At 40.9% G+C, this 15,473-nt stretch overlaps 1 protein-coding gene across 2 annotated transcripts; it reads left to right on the plus strand.

Annotated features, from left to right (window-relative positions):
• The first annotated feature begins 94 nt into the window (after nt 1-94).
• On the plus strand, nt 95-14,150 carry cass4 (Cas scaffold protein family member 4). 2 transcript variants are annotated; one of them, XM_069678273.1, is made up of 7 exons: nt 95-225; nt 8,988-9,395; nt 10,075-10,158; nt 10,278-10,394; nt 11,532-12,842; nt 12,968-13,048; nt 13,215-14,150. In XM_069678273.1, the coding sequence occupies exons 1-7, from the start codon at nt 223-225 to the stop codon at nt 13,629-13,631; spliced, it is 2,421 nt and encodes an 806-aa protein (XP_069534374.1). In that variant the 5' UTR covers nt 95-222; the 3' UTR covers nt 13,632-14,150. The 2 variants fall into 2 exon arrangements, with proteins under 2 accessions (XP_069534374.1, XP_069534375.1); XM_069678274.1 differs by having other exon boundaries at nt 8,991-9,395.
• The last annotated feature ends 1,323 nt before the right edge of the window (nt 14,151-15,473 follow it).

Genomic DNA, 15,473 nt, shown 5'->3' on the forward strand with positions numbered 1-15,473 from the left:
GCTCTGTCAGTGACATGGAGCTCTGTTTCCCCGCCCAGAGTGCACAAAAAACAGTCTGGCTTTCAGTGACAGCTCAGACAATATGCTTGTGAGACACAGTGGAGGAGTACATCCCCAAGAGTTTTCACACACACTCATTGTTGAGATGGTTCACTGAACGCTGACCCTCTGTGGACGGACTTATTTCCCTGTGTGGACGCTGAACAAAACTGCTTAACAAACATGGTGAGTACTGCAATTGCCTCAGTTCCTGACTTTAAAATTACAAAAATAAACTTTGTTATAACTCAGTCAAGTATTATTTTGAAGGCTTAATAATCTGAGTGAATGTATACTGTATTGTATTTTTTATCTACTCTGTCTTGCACTGCTGCCCTTCAAGAAGAATGTCTCTATAGACAACCTGCTTGGATTTCACATTATCTTGCGGTGTCAGCTACCGCCTATTTCTACACACAGCCCCTCTGACCTGCTCTCCTGTAGGCTGTAACCTGAGAGGGCTGATCCTCACACAGAGCTGAGAGTGATACTTTATGAGCCTCATTAACACAAGCCTTCAGAAGTGGGATTCAAAACCTCCGCTGCTCAGAAACAGATAATTGGGATGTTCTAATAGTAATACTTTTTTTAATCTTGTACTTTGCACATGTGAATCTGCATCCTTACTTTGTTTGGATAAGTTTACATTGATTTTTTGATAACAAAAAGTTATTGTTTCTCTTGTACATATAAACAGGCTCTTGGTAGTCAAACAGCTGATCAAACTGTCTGCATGTTTGATCTGTCAAACCTGTGTACATTTGTTTCCGTGCTCAATGTGTAGATTGTTTGAGGGATCTGCAAAGCAAACCTCTCGTCGTTGGTTTGGTTTTTATATTTGTCTTATTAAACCTCACATTCTCTGTTCATCTTTAAAGCTCTTGATCTTTACTAGTGGCCTGCCACTGATTGGCCTGGATGGTGTAAATATCAATGTTGAAATTTAAATTTGATAACTTATAGATGATGCATTTATTTAGTGAATCTATTTGCAGTTTGACCAAGACATTATGAATAGATGCATGCATTTGCACCATTTTGTCGGTACAAGTTAGTGTTTGTTGAAGGATCCACGGAGTGCTTAACACAACTGCGAGGTAGCCAACAGTAGATGGAAAAAAGATTAAACTTAGTGCAAAAAGAGAATCAGAGAACTGCTACATTTCCACTGCACTAACTTGTTCAGTAACTATGAACCTTTAGCCTTTGGAGGAACTTTTTGTGTTGCCACTGCAGGGACAAGGGTCCAAATTAAGTTCAGTGGACATCATTTTAGCCCCTGAAGAGTCCCTGCTGAGGGGGTGTTACTTTCCAAAAGAGGGGGTTGGGGTTGGCAGCTATGAGTATTTCTGAGTCGTTGAGAACTTGAAGGATTTTATTTCAACATTGGCATCGTTGTTGTTCTGTAGTCATGTAATAATAATTTTAGCAGTCTAGTTAGCCTAATCTTTGCACATTGTTTAAACACCTTGGAAAGGCCGACACAACCAGGCTGAGAGAACTTATTAGTTCCTAAAAAGTAGTTCCTGGAACTGAAAGTACAAGGTACTCTGGGAGGAAATGTGTCTAATGTCATGCTGCCCTACAGACTTTTGTTAAGCAGATAGGTTGACATTGACTTAGAGTCAATGTATTTGATGATTTAAGGCGCACAATATCTCAGCATAAGAGTGCATTCTTTAAATGTTCCTCGGAGACTGGGGCCTTCCAGCACAGTCCTCGATTGGTTGGGAATCTTATGTGGAAAATGCTTTAAACTCCTCAAAATGATTGATGTTAATGAAAAAGCCCCTCACAGGTCCTGTCTGTTGCTCTCAGTGGAGGGAAAGGATATGCATCATCATCACATTTTCCCATGAAAAGCAGATAAAGAGCTTACCTCATCTTATTCATCACTTCTTTAAAACACTGACTAGTTTGGTCGATGAGCAATCTCATTTCCTGTCTATATGGTTGTTTCATATTGGAATTTATTCCTTTTTTAGTTCACAGGGAGCTATTTTGGGACGCCTCGTGTGCTGTGTTGTTGTCTGTGCTTATCATCTGAGAGCAGGAGTCAGTGGACAGTCATGAGGCAGACACAGCAGGAGGCCGGCATGGAGAAGTGGCAGCATCCTCTTCAATTTTCAGTCAGGGAAGTTTAAAGTATATTTCAGGGTCCAATTCACCATCTGTCTTTTATATTATCCAGCCAGTGTCCATGTGTTTATCTGCTAAGGATTATTCATTTACCCCATCCTTCATCCTGTCAGGCTAAAAGAATAAGGATATATGCCAACTGGGCTATAGGCTCCTGTTTATACTCTCCAGATATGAAAACAAGATAACTGAGTCAGTGGAGGCCTTGATGAGCCAATTTGCAAAGTAGTAATATATGAATGAATACATGTATTACTCATGATATTGCAACAGCACTGGGGCTTTCCAGATTAATTTCTCTGACTGAACATTTAGAGAAAAACAGTGTCGGGTTTGGTTGAGCAGAAAAGCAGCACTGAATCAGACTCTTTTTTTATGTAATATGTTTTATACATTTATTATACTAACAATAAAGTGCCTCCGTAATGGGAAAGTTGTTGCATTACTAATGCATAGTAGGTTTTGTGTTACTAGTATTATACTACCATGAATTAGACATTCACCTTTTTTAGTAAACTTAATTGCCAACTTGAGATTTGTTTGTCGCTCAGTTGCTTCACACTTCACTTCCATCCTCTCATCTAAATATGGTCACGTCCGTTTCTGAAAGAACTACACTGACGTCAGAAAGGTCTGACTTCACGGTGGCTTCTTCTTCCTCTTATATGCGGCTGTGATATTCAGATTTGGTCAGCACCAACAAACGCAGTTGCTGGTCTGCTTCCCATGGCAGTCATCCACAAATTGAGTTTACTAGGTTGTTATTTTTGTCATCCCTTGTTTTAACTTGCTTTTTCTGTTACTTTGTTACAGTCTTCAGGATCTGCTTAACAAAACACTGCATCAATGCTGCTTGTCAAAATTTTCACAGGTTGCATTCAACCAGATTTACCGCATACTCGTTGTTACACTTAAACTTAAAGGCAGGATACAGGCTTGTAGGAAATACCAAATATTTCTTGTAACTAAATGTTATTATATGGTTATATTATAAAATATAGTATTAAATAGAAGTATAGAAAATAATAAAGTAGTAAAGTAATAATCTCAAAGATTTTCATGTAAATGTCTATTAAGTCACAATCACCGAATGAGGTAACACAATGGTGATTGAGCCTATGGTCCACTGATGAAACCCTTTGCATTTACAGAATTACAGACTAATAATAATAATAATTATAATACATTTTATTGATAAGCGCCTTTCAAAACTCTAAGAACAAGTTAAAAACAATGCAACAATAAATCAACAAAAAATTAAAAATCAACAACAAAAATCAAGAGTTACAACCAGAGCCAACCGTGGACGTCACACATGCAGCACTGTCTGGGTATCTGGGAAGTATACTCCCACAATTAATGTTTATTGCCATAGGTGCTGCCAAAGAGTACGAAACAGAAATCTTTGAGATTAGTACTTTAAGTTTATAATGAAGCACCTTTAAATTCACAATGGGTACATTTTCTCTATTTGGTCCAGGCAAAAAAGCAACAAACAATTCTATACACTGTGACACACATCACCGATTATTCTTGAACGTAAGTCGGCTCTCATACGATCTCAACCACCATCATGCTCTTTAAAACTGTAACTGTAAGAGCTACAAGTAAAGCATATACGTGGCCATGCAGTGAATATATTCAGTGTGAAAAAAGGCAGAAGATGAATTCTGAGGAAGTGTGAGTATAAATAAAACCAGAATGTGAGGGGTGAGATAAGTTCCTGCCACAGCGCAGTGAGCCTGCAGCTGGCCTGTTATCTGCTGCTGTTCACATTGTCCAGCCTGTCATCCACAGTTACCGCTAGAAAACGGTCCTGTAGATGATGAAACAACTCAGTTGCAGCCGCCTTTCTTCATATTCTGTTTGTTGTTAGATTCAGTCTAACAAGTTAAGAGTTTTCATGAATACCAAACTTTACTCGTGCAATCAAACATTGAAATAGAGCTGAATCAGTAGCTTCTGTCATTCTTTCACACTTCTCCAAAAAATCTTATAGCTGCACCAGACCTCTAATTGTATCCATTACAAGTATACGAGTTTTGGCAGTCTGTGGAAAAGTGGTCAGATTGGTGGTTGGACAAAATGTAGTTTTTAATAAATGGCTTATTGTTCTCGCTTACCCACTGTTCAGGTCCACCTAGAGTTCTAGTTTTTGGACCTTCCGATTAAATCTCATATTCTTTATTTCTTTGTAAAGGCCATTATGAGACCAACTTTGCTTAACAGTGAAATTCAGCAAACTGGGAGAACTAGCGGGTCCATAAGAACTGTTGAACTCACCTGAGCTAATGTCAATACTAACATTAGCCACTATAAGCTAGTGGTCATATCTGACAAAGTGAATCAGTAGCACTATAACCACTTAGTGTTTTGAAAAGACAAATGGTGCGTTTGGTTGCTTACACAAATTTGTAAGGCCAAAATGACTTGTAGGTAATGCCAATGAAATCTTGAGATATGGACCCCAAAAGATCTAAATAAGATAACGGCGATAACAAAAACTGGCTAAGTCTATGCTGTTTCTTTAGTCTTATACTGTTTTGAGAAGAATCTCTGTGGAATGTTGATTGTCAACTTAAAGGTCCTTGAAAGTTTTCATCAGTTTTGTGTCTGAGAATTTGACATAGTTCTCACCAGCTACCATACAGGAAATACCAGGGCAGCTGCGAGTCAGTGTCACTGCCACGGAGCCTGAATCAGTCTGCATGCTTTTTCAATTGGTTTTGGTTGAAGAGGCAATTTTCCATGGAGAACATCTGAGGATCATTTAAGATGATACACTTTATCGACCAGCAACAAATCCTGACAATGTCAGAAAGTCATTTTCAAGGATACCAAATCCCCTCCTCAATGTTTTTCCCTGTTTGCCTGTATGTTCCTGTCTGTCCTCCTTGTCTTCCTCCCTGCCCCCCTCTTTGTATTTCAGATACTGTGGGAAAGTCTAATATGTCTTATTTACATGCGGACTTCCTGTCTAAATTCAAAAACAGAGATTATCTTAACTATGGGCTCTGCCTCATCTTGAATGCAGCTCCCGCCACTCTGTCTGGGAAAATAAACATCTTGATAAATTTTGTTTACCTTTTAGTTGTGCACATAGACTATAAAAGTCTATTTAGCCTCCAGGTCTAAAAAGTAACGCAGAATGCTAAAATGCCATAAACCTGGATTCTTTCTGATGGCCAACAGGGTACAAGTCTTCTGGTTGCAAGAAAAAGTCAGATGGTATGAAAGTCTAGGATAATACCACCCTATTTCTCACTTTATATTTATATCAGTTCATATTTTGGAATTACGCCATGTCAACTTTTACCCATGCGCACTCACATGCATTTCAAATGCACCTAGCTAACCAAGCTAGCTCTCGTGTTACCTGGTTAATTCATTTAATCAATTTGTTAACCATTTGCTCCTTTCCAGCTCCACCCACCTGCCTAAATATGGTCACTTCTGGTTTGAATAAAACAAACACATGGCAACTGCCAAGCTTCAATTCGTTGGTCTACATACCAATAGGTGACACCACAGTGGCTATGACTTCTTAATATACTGCTGGTGTGATACTGATTTGTTCATCACCACCGCGGGTGTTGTGCTGGGTCTGGCATGTGTCTAAATGTATAATGGATGAGGGTCTGACCCGACCTTGGGGTCATGCCCTGGCTGTCAAGGGTCAAAAGGTCAGAGTGAACCAAGGGGGTGTTGTTCCCACACTGGGAAACTGTTCCGGGACTGGTTCCTGTTCCAGTGACTCTCTGGGACTGGATGCTCTTAGTGAGCATGTATAGAGAGTATTCAGTAGTGTCTACAGATGGCCTCCAATTAAATAAGGAGTTTTTGATCACCTAATAGCATCACTCTTTCAGAAATGGTGATTTCCATTCTAACATGGAGGTACAAAATACCGTTTATCCTTTCAAATACACTGTGGTGCTTATTTGGTATTATGATTCGTGGTCATTTTCACAAGTGGGCGCGGGGACACCACCGCGCTCGTCAATGTCATTTCTACCACACCGACCAATCACTATCAAGAAGGGGCAGGACTTACGATATCGACTTTGTCAACAACAATGGCAGAGGAGAAACGGGTCGTTCTGTTTTTTCAAGGGTACAATTCCCAGGTATAGAGCTGCTGCTTATGCTAAGACATGATTCCTGTCCAACGTTTTTATGTTTTCTTTGTAAAATTTCATTGAATTAAAGCAAATATGAACGATAAGAGCGATTTAAAACAGACTTAACAGACTTAGTGCTGCCAGACAACTTTCGTAACCTAGCAACAGTAAGCACCCTGAAATTGAGGTCTTGGGCGCTGCCAGCGTAAAAAAACGCCATTAGTGGACACAGGCCTTTAATGTGTTTCTAAAATAAACAAGTTTGAGGGAAACTTATTGGACAACAGAGATGAGCTAGGGATTTTTTTATTGTATTTTTCTTACAGAATGAGACATTAGGGGAAGCTGGTAGTCTAGTAGAGGAAATCTATTTTTAATCTTAAGCCTTAAAGTGAGTTGTAAATCTTTTTGAGGAAGAAATAACCGAATGTCGTTTGACATGTCGTATTCTTTAAAGCAAACAGTATGTCATGAAAACAATAATCCACTCCTACTCTGGATTTGTGATGGGAGATAGCTGACATATACTGAAGTAGCTCAATTTATCTTGGGAAGGCTTATTGCCTGAACAGGGGTTCTTATCAAGGACTTTTAAAAGCATTTCTTGCGTTGCGTCTGACTGGCCAATGTTAATTTGTGAACAGGATGGAGCGGAGAGATGGGTGAGGCGAGGGAGGGACAGAGACAGCTGTGCGGTTAAAGTGCTGAAGACCAGCTGTCAGTGGGGCTGATCTGCACAAGCAGGCGTGTGCAGGAATCCAAAAGAGTCACAGCTGAATCAGACTTTGTTACTGTACTTAGTGATCAACATGCAGGCACCAAATGAGGGACACCAGTAAACACAGCATGAGGCGAGGGCTTTGGCTCAGGACAAGTGACCAGAACTTGAAAGTTTCACACGCAGAGCTGTGGGTTCTAAACAATGGGGAGGTATGAAATATGGGAAAAATTAATAGAACCACCAAGAATCAGGTCAAATGACAGGCTATGGTTCAGATGGCATTTGTGGCCCATTGCAATCTAGGCCATGACATTCTGCACTGTAGAGATTTTACACGCACAGGTTGGCAAGACCTGAATGAATAAAAAGGTGTGAAAGGCATTCTTTGAAAATGTCAGTCGCTAATGTCATTCAAGGATAGTGCACACAGTCCAAGGAGAAAGTCTGACAACGTAAATCTTGGGGGTATGGTGGCAGACTGTCATCTGACCCTTTGTATTTCACTCGCATGTCTGTAGCATGACCCAGAGGATTAAGCAGGGAGTTTGCTGAGGCTTGGTGTGTGTGTGTGCTGGGGGGGTGCATAGTCTGCTGCGGTCAGTGTGCTCCACAGGCCCGCATCCCAACAGGTGCTGAGCGTGTCAGGCAGTGTTGGTGAAAGGGCTCTTTGTTGCAGAGGATTCACCCTCAGGGAGAAGGCAGAGCCAGCAGAAGCACCCTCCAACACACACACTTATCAGCTGAGGGTGGCGTGAGGGTGTGTTTGTTTTGGTGAGGTCCGTCTGTACCATTTTTCTCATTGTGTCCTTGCACTTGTATCTTGAATCTCGCTCCATATATGTAGGCGGAATGTACATCTTCTCAGGGCACTTAGTATTTACATTTTATACTTCTGTATAACCAAAAGGTAAATATATTGTTTTGTATTAATATATATAAATATATATATTGATTTTGTTTCAACTCATATTCATCTAAACATAGATGTCTCTTGAGAAAAAGAGTTGCTGGGAAGTGTGAACAACCATGCATCTGTAGCTTCACAGCAGGTCGAAACCACAGGATGCAGGCTGTGAAGTCAGGCCTGTATGTGGTTTTGGTTTAGACACATGTTTCTACTAACGACAGAAGGGCCACTAAAGCAAAAAGGTTGACACTGAAGTAAAATATATTTTCATACATAAGTGTTTGAGGTCATTGCATGTAGCCAAGTGTGATTTGTCACAATGAGAAAGAGCAGGGGAGTAACAGTAAAGCATGCCTCAACAGAATGCAGGGACTTCACGGGGACACATGCAAAGGGCATCCATGCATTATAATCAGTGATCATCCGTCAGTTACAGGCTATAAATTGGATACATAATAAATAGAGTCAAATTTTGTTTCATTTGCACAATTCAATTTATTTTTGGAGGGATGACATAGGATGTTTGTAAGCCTGCGAGAGGCAGCTTTGTCGACGCTTGTTTTCCATTTATCTCTCTGCAGAGAGCACGAATAGGAAGTGAAACAATAAAGTAAAGAAAGATTTAAGAGCGCTATTTAGTATTTTGTTGTTGTTTCACAATCACTCTAACTGTGTGGGAAAGATTTACTTTGCATCAACTAGTTACGAATCATTAGATATGATTTATAAACTGACTTGTGCAATTTTCCTTATGAATCTGATGATGACCCAGATGACTCAGCTGTTTTGCCAGAGGAAATGTGTCACCAGCCCTCAGCAGCAAAAAAAACAGAACAGTTCAGAACCTGCAGAAAAAATATGCTAAACAGCAAAACAAGTTCCAAGAACTTCTGATAAATAACAGTATAGAAACTGATCAGGTAACTGCTGCATTTAACATTCTTAGAGGATGTCTATTTGTTAACTTTTGTCGTTTAAAATGCGGCACACACCACCTACGTACAAGTATTTTTTAATACCTCCTAATCATTATTTCTATGTTCTCTCTTCTTTGTTTTAGAAGAAACTTGCGAAGGCTCTGTATGACAACACTGCAGAATGTGCAGATGAGCTGGCCTTCAGAAAGGGGGACATCGTCATAGTGATGGATCAAAACGTGGCTGGCACCAGCGGATGGTGGATGTGTTCTCTTTATGGACGGCTCGGCCTGGCCCCTGCAAATAGGTTGCAGCTTTTACCAGAAACTGGAACTGCTACAGGTTCATTAGGTCATGAAAAGCCCAAGTTAATTGACACTGAAACTGTTCACAGTGTGCAAAATATCTACCAGATCCCGAGCATTCCCCGACCCTCCAGCAGCCCAGCTTATGAACGCATGGACATGATTTACAAGGTCCCATCCACTCCTTTATCTGCTTCAAAAGGTTTAGTCCCATCAGCACTTAAGAACAGCCCAGAAGGACCTGAGGTAAACACTGTTACATGTTCCTTTTTTAAAGAATGATTGAATTTGTGTGTGAAAGAGAAAAAACCTAAATGTGGATATTCGTCTGTCTATTGCTATGAGGTCAACCTTGGTCCTTTTGCTTGGGAAGTGTTCACTCATGATCAGAGGGGTAGACTGTTGCAGAAATGCAACGCTGCGAACCCCCTGCTGGCAAAAGAGCTTACAGATGGGGACCAGGGGCCTCTCCATGGGGACAGGCATGCAGCACTGGGGTCTTTATGGGCCCGTAAAAGACAAACAGACACATACTTCAGACACTTTTAACCGCAAACAGCAGCCCATGCCGGCAGGGACCCTAGAAAAGACAGAAGTGTCTGTGCTGGTGCCTATGCAGCAGAAGGTGGGGAGAAATATACCCACATGTTCACCATTTCCTCTCCTGCTCCAGGGTAGTCCTTTTCCCCCTCTGCAGTAGCCACCTAATACTCAGTGAGCAGCGTGGGTTCTATTATAGAGCTGCATTAATTAGCACAGTGCATGCATAATGGGGTTCTCCGGCACTCTCAGCACTCTTCAGAGCAAACACTGTCCCTATAAATGTGTTGATGTAGAGGTCAGTGAGGTAGATGCAGCTTTGATCAAAGCAGTGCAAGTGTTGCCGGTCATCTTTAATATTACATCCTGTCTGTTCTATCTGCAGGCTTCATTCTTCAGCATGGTGCCTGGTCCAAAAGGGGAGGTTTACGATGTCCCGAACCAAGCAAGACAAGCTTCTCCTTTCACTGTGAGCTCCTAAAAAAATACCCAGCAAATTACAGCAAAAGTTGTGATTGTCTGTAGATATTCTGCCACTTCAGTGGGTGCTAGTCAGATGTCTTAACTGTTATTGTGTTCGTTTTACAGGCATCAACAACTCCAAATCATGTGCCACGAAATAGCTCACTGCTTCCAATTTCGGAGCTGGAGAAAAGATTTGATTCTCTGGAGAGTTCAAGGTGTAGCAGTCCAGGAGACGCTTACGTAAGTTGCAGGGATTAATGAAGCAAGGAACCTATGTTGTGCACAATTCAAAATGCATTCTTTCTGTAAACCTTTTCTACATATTCTTCACCTCAATAAACAATCAGTATGCTTGAAATTACTAGTTTTCACAACGTGTCATCAAACTCTTTAAAGCAAGTGTCTTTACTCCTGTTCAAAATGGCCACACGTGAGGTTGATGTAAAAAGCTTGCTGTCGATGCTACGACTAGAACCCTCTCCGAGAACTTGCTTTGCTTTGTAGTCTTGATGCAATGACTGCTGCCAAACTCCAGGGATAACTGCACACTTTTGCTAAGTCTCTTCGCGAAAGCTGTTATGTGTGGTACTTGGTTTAGAAATGACAAGTTTTCGTGTAAAGAATGAAAAATGAGAGCTTGAGAGAGTTGTTGGCAGGCTTTCTAATTCTGATGTCAGGAAGGTGTGGGGCAGTTTCTCTCTTACAGTCTTCGCTCTTAAGCCAGCTTCACACACAAAATCCAGTCAATCTTTAGGCAATTTCCAGACATTTAGGTGCTGACTTTTTCCGGACTTGCCTTTTCACACATGTTCCAGACTGCGGAAGATTTTCCCACAACTGGAAATAGTGAGTTTGGTTAAGGTGAGGGCAGAGCGTGCAGGACATGAGGGAGAAGGAGTCTTCCGTCATGGTCTGTTTCGGGGGTTAAACTCACCACAACGGGTATAAAGAAGTATCCCAATATGAACAAAAGAGTGGAATACAATTAACAGGTAATTGAGGCGAGCAGTAAAGAGTATAAAGAAAAGAATGTGAACGCATCATCAACACGGCCACTCGCTTGCTAAACTTTCAGAACAATTACCTGATGCCTACACATCACCTCACCCAGACTTTATGTGGACGTAGACAATTGCGTTTAAATTCTGGATCAACGGAATTGGAGATTTCCATTTCCATATGCAGCCCAAATGTGTGCATTGTATGCGTGAAAGGGGCTTTGGAAAGTGACATATAGTTGGCCACATATACAGCATATAGTTCAAAGCATACTTAGGCACCCGTTTTCCATTACATTGAAATAAATGTTTGCTTTATTTCGTAAGGCTTCTTCTTTCTGCAGAACTATGATATTAACAACTTTGCCCTTGTGCACAGGTGTATGCAGTTCCTCCACCTTTGCATCAGGACCCAAACTATGACATCCCTGTTCCCTCAGTAACAGAAGCACCACAGAAAATGATCGCTGGTTACAGCACCCTGCCCAACCCCAGAAAGCCTGAGTGGATATATGATGTGCCAGTGGGTCTTGAGAAACAAAGTCCACCCCAAGGCTCCTATGATACCATGCCATACAAATCTGTTTGCAGGCAGCTCTATGACACTCTTCCAGCACATGCTTGGCCCATTCAAAGAAGCAGTCCAACTCCCTTGCTTTATGATATACCAAAGTCCAGTACTCCTGACAGTCCTCCGAGAGTGCTGCCAAGGATTCCGATTTATGACAAGCCCCCAACTCAGAGGCCTACAGAGGAATTGGTATATGCAGTTCCACCCCCGGTGGAAGCCCCCACCCGAGTTCTGAGTGATACCCCCAGAGATCACATACCCCTAGAGTGCAGGGTTGACTCAAGCAATGCTCATGAACTCAAAAGGGTGCGTCTGCAAAGAATGAGGAACTTCCTGGCCTGCACTACTTTCCATGACCTTCCAGGAAGTGGGGAGTCAGTGGTGCAGGACAAAGATGAGCGGGGTACAAACCTACGCCTCTCTGCAGCAGACAGTCAACGAATAAGCACAGCCTCCAGCTCCTCCACCAGCTCCTGTGACTCTCTGGCTTTGAGCTCGTCCTCCCCAGAGCCTCTGCGAGAAATGACGCTTAGCCAGGACGAGGCCTGCCGCAGACTTCTGGACCTGCAGGAATGTGTTTGCAGGGCTGTGCCCTGTCTCATGGAGTTTGTCAGCAGTCACTGGAGAAGCAAAGAACATCTGGAGAAACACTTAAAGGAGATCAAAGAATCAGCAGAGGGTATTGCATGTTCTCTGACATGCTTCCTCAACTTTGCCCTGGACATTAAGGGCAATGCCCGCCGTTTGACTGATTCCAACCTGCAGACAAGGCTTTATAAACAGCTCTCCATCATAGAGGACTCAGGCATCATTCTACAACAAACAGTGAGTGCTCTGAACATGGCTAGCTGGCCCCTCAACACGCTCTGTCAGGACCCAGGGCAGGTCCACACACCTGACCAACTAGAGCGCTTTGTTATGGTGGCGCGCACTGTTCCAGAAGATGTCAAGCGCCTGGTGTCCATTATCAATGCCAATGGCAAACTTCTTTTCCGAGCCCCTCAAAAAGATCCGGAACGTCTCAACACCCTAAGTCAGCCAGAGACAAAGAAAAGTCTTGATGCAAGTGAACAAGGAGAGGAAATAGTGGAGGATGACAACGACTATGTAGAGCTACAGGTAGATGGTTCTCATTGTCCAAGTCATGATAAATATTTTGTGCATTATGAGCTTTCAACCTATGAAAATCAAAAGCATACCTGGTATTTTAATATATATATATTTTGTTGTTAATTTTTCCATAGACAAAGAATGATTTTGAAAAGCAGCAGAAAGAAGTGGAGAAGACACCGAAAGATGACACACCTGTCTCTAACAAGGCACATGTGAGTATGAAAAGAAACAATTTTTGCATCAAGAAAATTGGGTTTTTATCTACCTATCTGTAATCAAGCTATCAAGGATTTAATGCTGTTCTTGTAGTTATAAGAAGATTGGAATACATATTATATGGCCATTTTCACCTTCTTGTTCCATTTCTCCACTGCTCAGGCTGATAACAAACGCCACTCCTCTGAGTCCAGCAGCGGAGCAGAAGAACATCAGTCATCCTCTCTGACGGAGCACTGCCGGCTTTACTTTGGTGCTCTCCAAAAGGCCATTAGAGGATTTGTGGGCAGCCTTCAGGATGGCCAGCCACCAGAAAAATTCATCTCACAGAGTAAGCTGGTGATCATGGTGGGTCAGAGATTGGTGGACACCCTTTGCAGGGAGGCCCAACGTGGAGGGTCCAGCAAGAGCCTACTGTGTAAGAGCAACCACCTGTGTGCTCTTCTGAAGCAGCTGGCTGTGGCCACCAAGAAGGCAGCACTGCACTTCCCTGACAAGCACGCTCTGCATGAGGCTCAAGAGTTTGCAAAGGAACTTGCCCAAAGAGCACAGCACTTTCGGATATCGCTTGACGTCTGAGAGTGAAAATATCAGGAATATTGATTTGATTGCAGCAAAAGACATTCATTTATCCTTCAGATATTTCTTTTTTTATTCATTTCATATTCAGGCTTCACCAGCCAAAAGTGACTGTTGAAGTGCAGGATAAAATTTGAAGGATATTAAAAAACTTGCTGGGTCAAGCAGAATAATTAAAATATGGAGTTTTATTTGTACTAAAATAGACAACTTATACATGGTGGGGTTCTGAAATAAATTGCACATTTAGGATACTGTATATGCCAATTTTAAAATGCAATTTAAATATAAAATACATTTTTGTTTTTTTATATTATTTACAATATTTTATATACTCTGAATATTGTTTTTCTTTTATTAATATTATTGCATAAAAGGTATACTCTGTAGGGTAGTAGTTTGACACACTCTACTTTTTGTTAATATCTATGTATATATTCTAAAATATGTGTAATGCATTCCTAAACTTTTCTTGAGAAAGGTCTGAGAACAAAACATGTTGGGGGTTTTTTCATATTAAAATAAAAAAAATGATTCTTTATGTTGTTTTGTTGATCTTGGGTTTTTTTGCTTTATCCATATATGCAGCAAGCTGTCTATTTACGCGTCACTAACTGGGCGCCGCTACTTACCTTTTCCGCGAAAGTCGCACCTGACACCCGGTCCATAAAACTGCAAATGCAAAGGCTTTCATCTGTGGGCCATAGGCTCCCTCACCATTGTGTTACCTCATTTGGTGATAGAAAGTGACTTAACAGACATTTGTTTAAATGAAAATCTTCGAGATTATCACTTATATATACTATATTTAAGAGAGTCCATAGGATCCAGATTTTTTGGCGTTTTACCCATACTTAGGAGTAAGATTTTAGAATACCATGGCCTCTGATGATTTGATTTCTTAATTTTTTAAATCACCAAAATGTTGCTGTCTCTCCATATTGTTCCAGTTATTTAACTTTTTATTTTGACCCTCTAATTCAGAAACGTTTGTGGTTGCCTTTGGGCTCCATTTTACAATAAAAGAATATGATCTTTTTAGATAACTTTACTGAAATGTTGTTAACATGCAATATTTTCAGTCAGCATAAGTTATTTTGCACCATCACCTCCTACCAGGTGAATCTGGAGATGACAGGATCCCAATGCCTGATTCATTAAGATAGTAAGATGCTGTTAAAGTATGAATTATTAATGGAGCTGTATAGTGTTTTATATATAAGAATAAAATGCTTTATTTGTGGATGTCGGGCACCCATTTCAGTACCTGATTCTACAGTGCACAGACATATGATTGTGCATTTAAGAGCAGGGATGGAATGAAATATGTTTATGAGTCATGGAATCAGAAAAGTTTTCAGTTGTTTAATGGCACATTGTGTGTAGTTTACACACTTCAGGAGATTGAGCTCTTGTAACTGGGGCTTGATTCTGCTTCCTTGGTTAAATTGTTCCTTATCACTCCTCGATAACCCTACTGGTGAAAATATTTAGAAAACAAAGTTTAAAAAAAAATAAAGGGGAAGTCGTCTACTTGCTGACTTCTGCAAACAGACTCGAACTTCTTATTTCATCATGAATGAAGTTATGTTTTTGCTATTCTATTCATTAGGAGAAGGTTTGTTAACTACTTTAGACATTTGGGAATGGTACCTGAAATAGGTTGCTTTTTCTTTCAATTTGTGTCAAATCATATATTTTTTTAAATATAATATAAAGGTTTTCGAATGATAAGAAGTAATAAAAGGCACATGTTAAGGTCAAAACTGGTCCACATTTTAAAACAAGTCAATAGCAAAACCCATTCATCAAATATGTGTAATGAGAAATGTTTAGCTCATT

Source organism: Semicossyphus pulcher, unplaced genomic scaffold, assembly GCF_022749685.1.
Source record: "Semicossyphus pulcher isolate SPU_LCO1_2020_fin unplaced genomic scaffold, fSemPul1.0.p SCAF_3, whole genome shotgun sequence".
In the NCBI taxonomy this organism is placed as follows: Eukaryota; Metazoa; Chordata; class Actinopteri; order Labriformes; family Labridae; genus Semicossyphus; species Semicossyphus pulcher.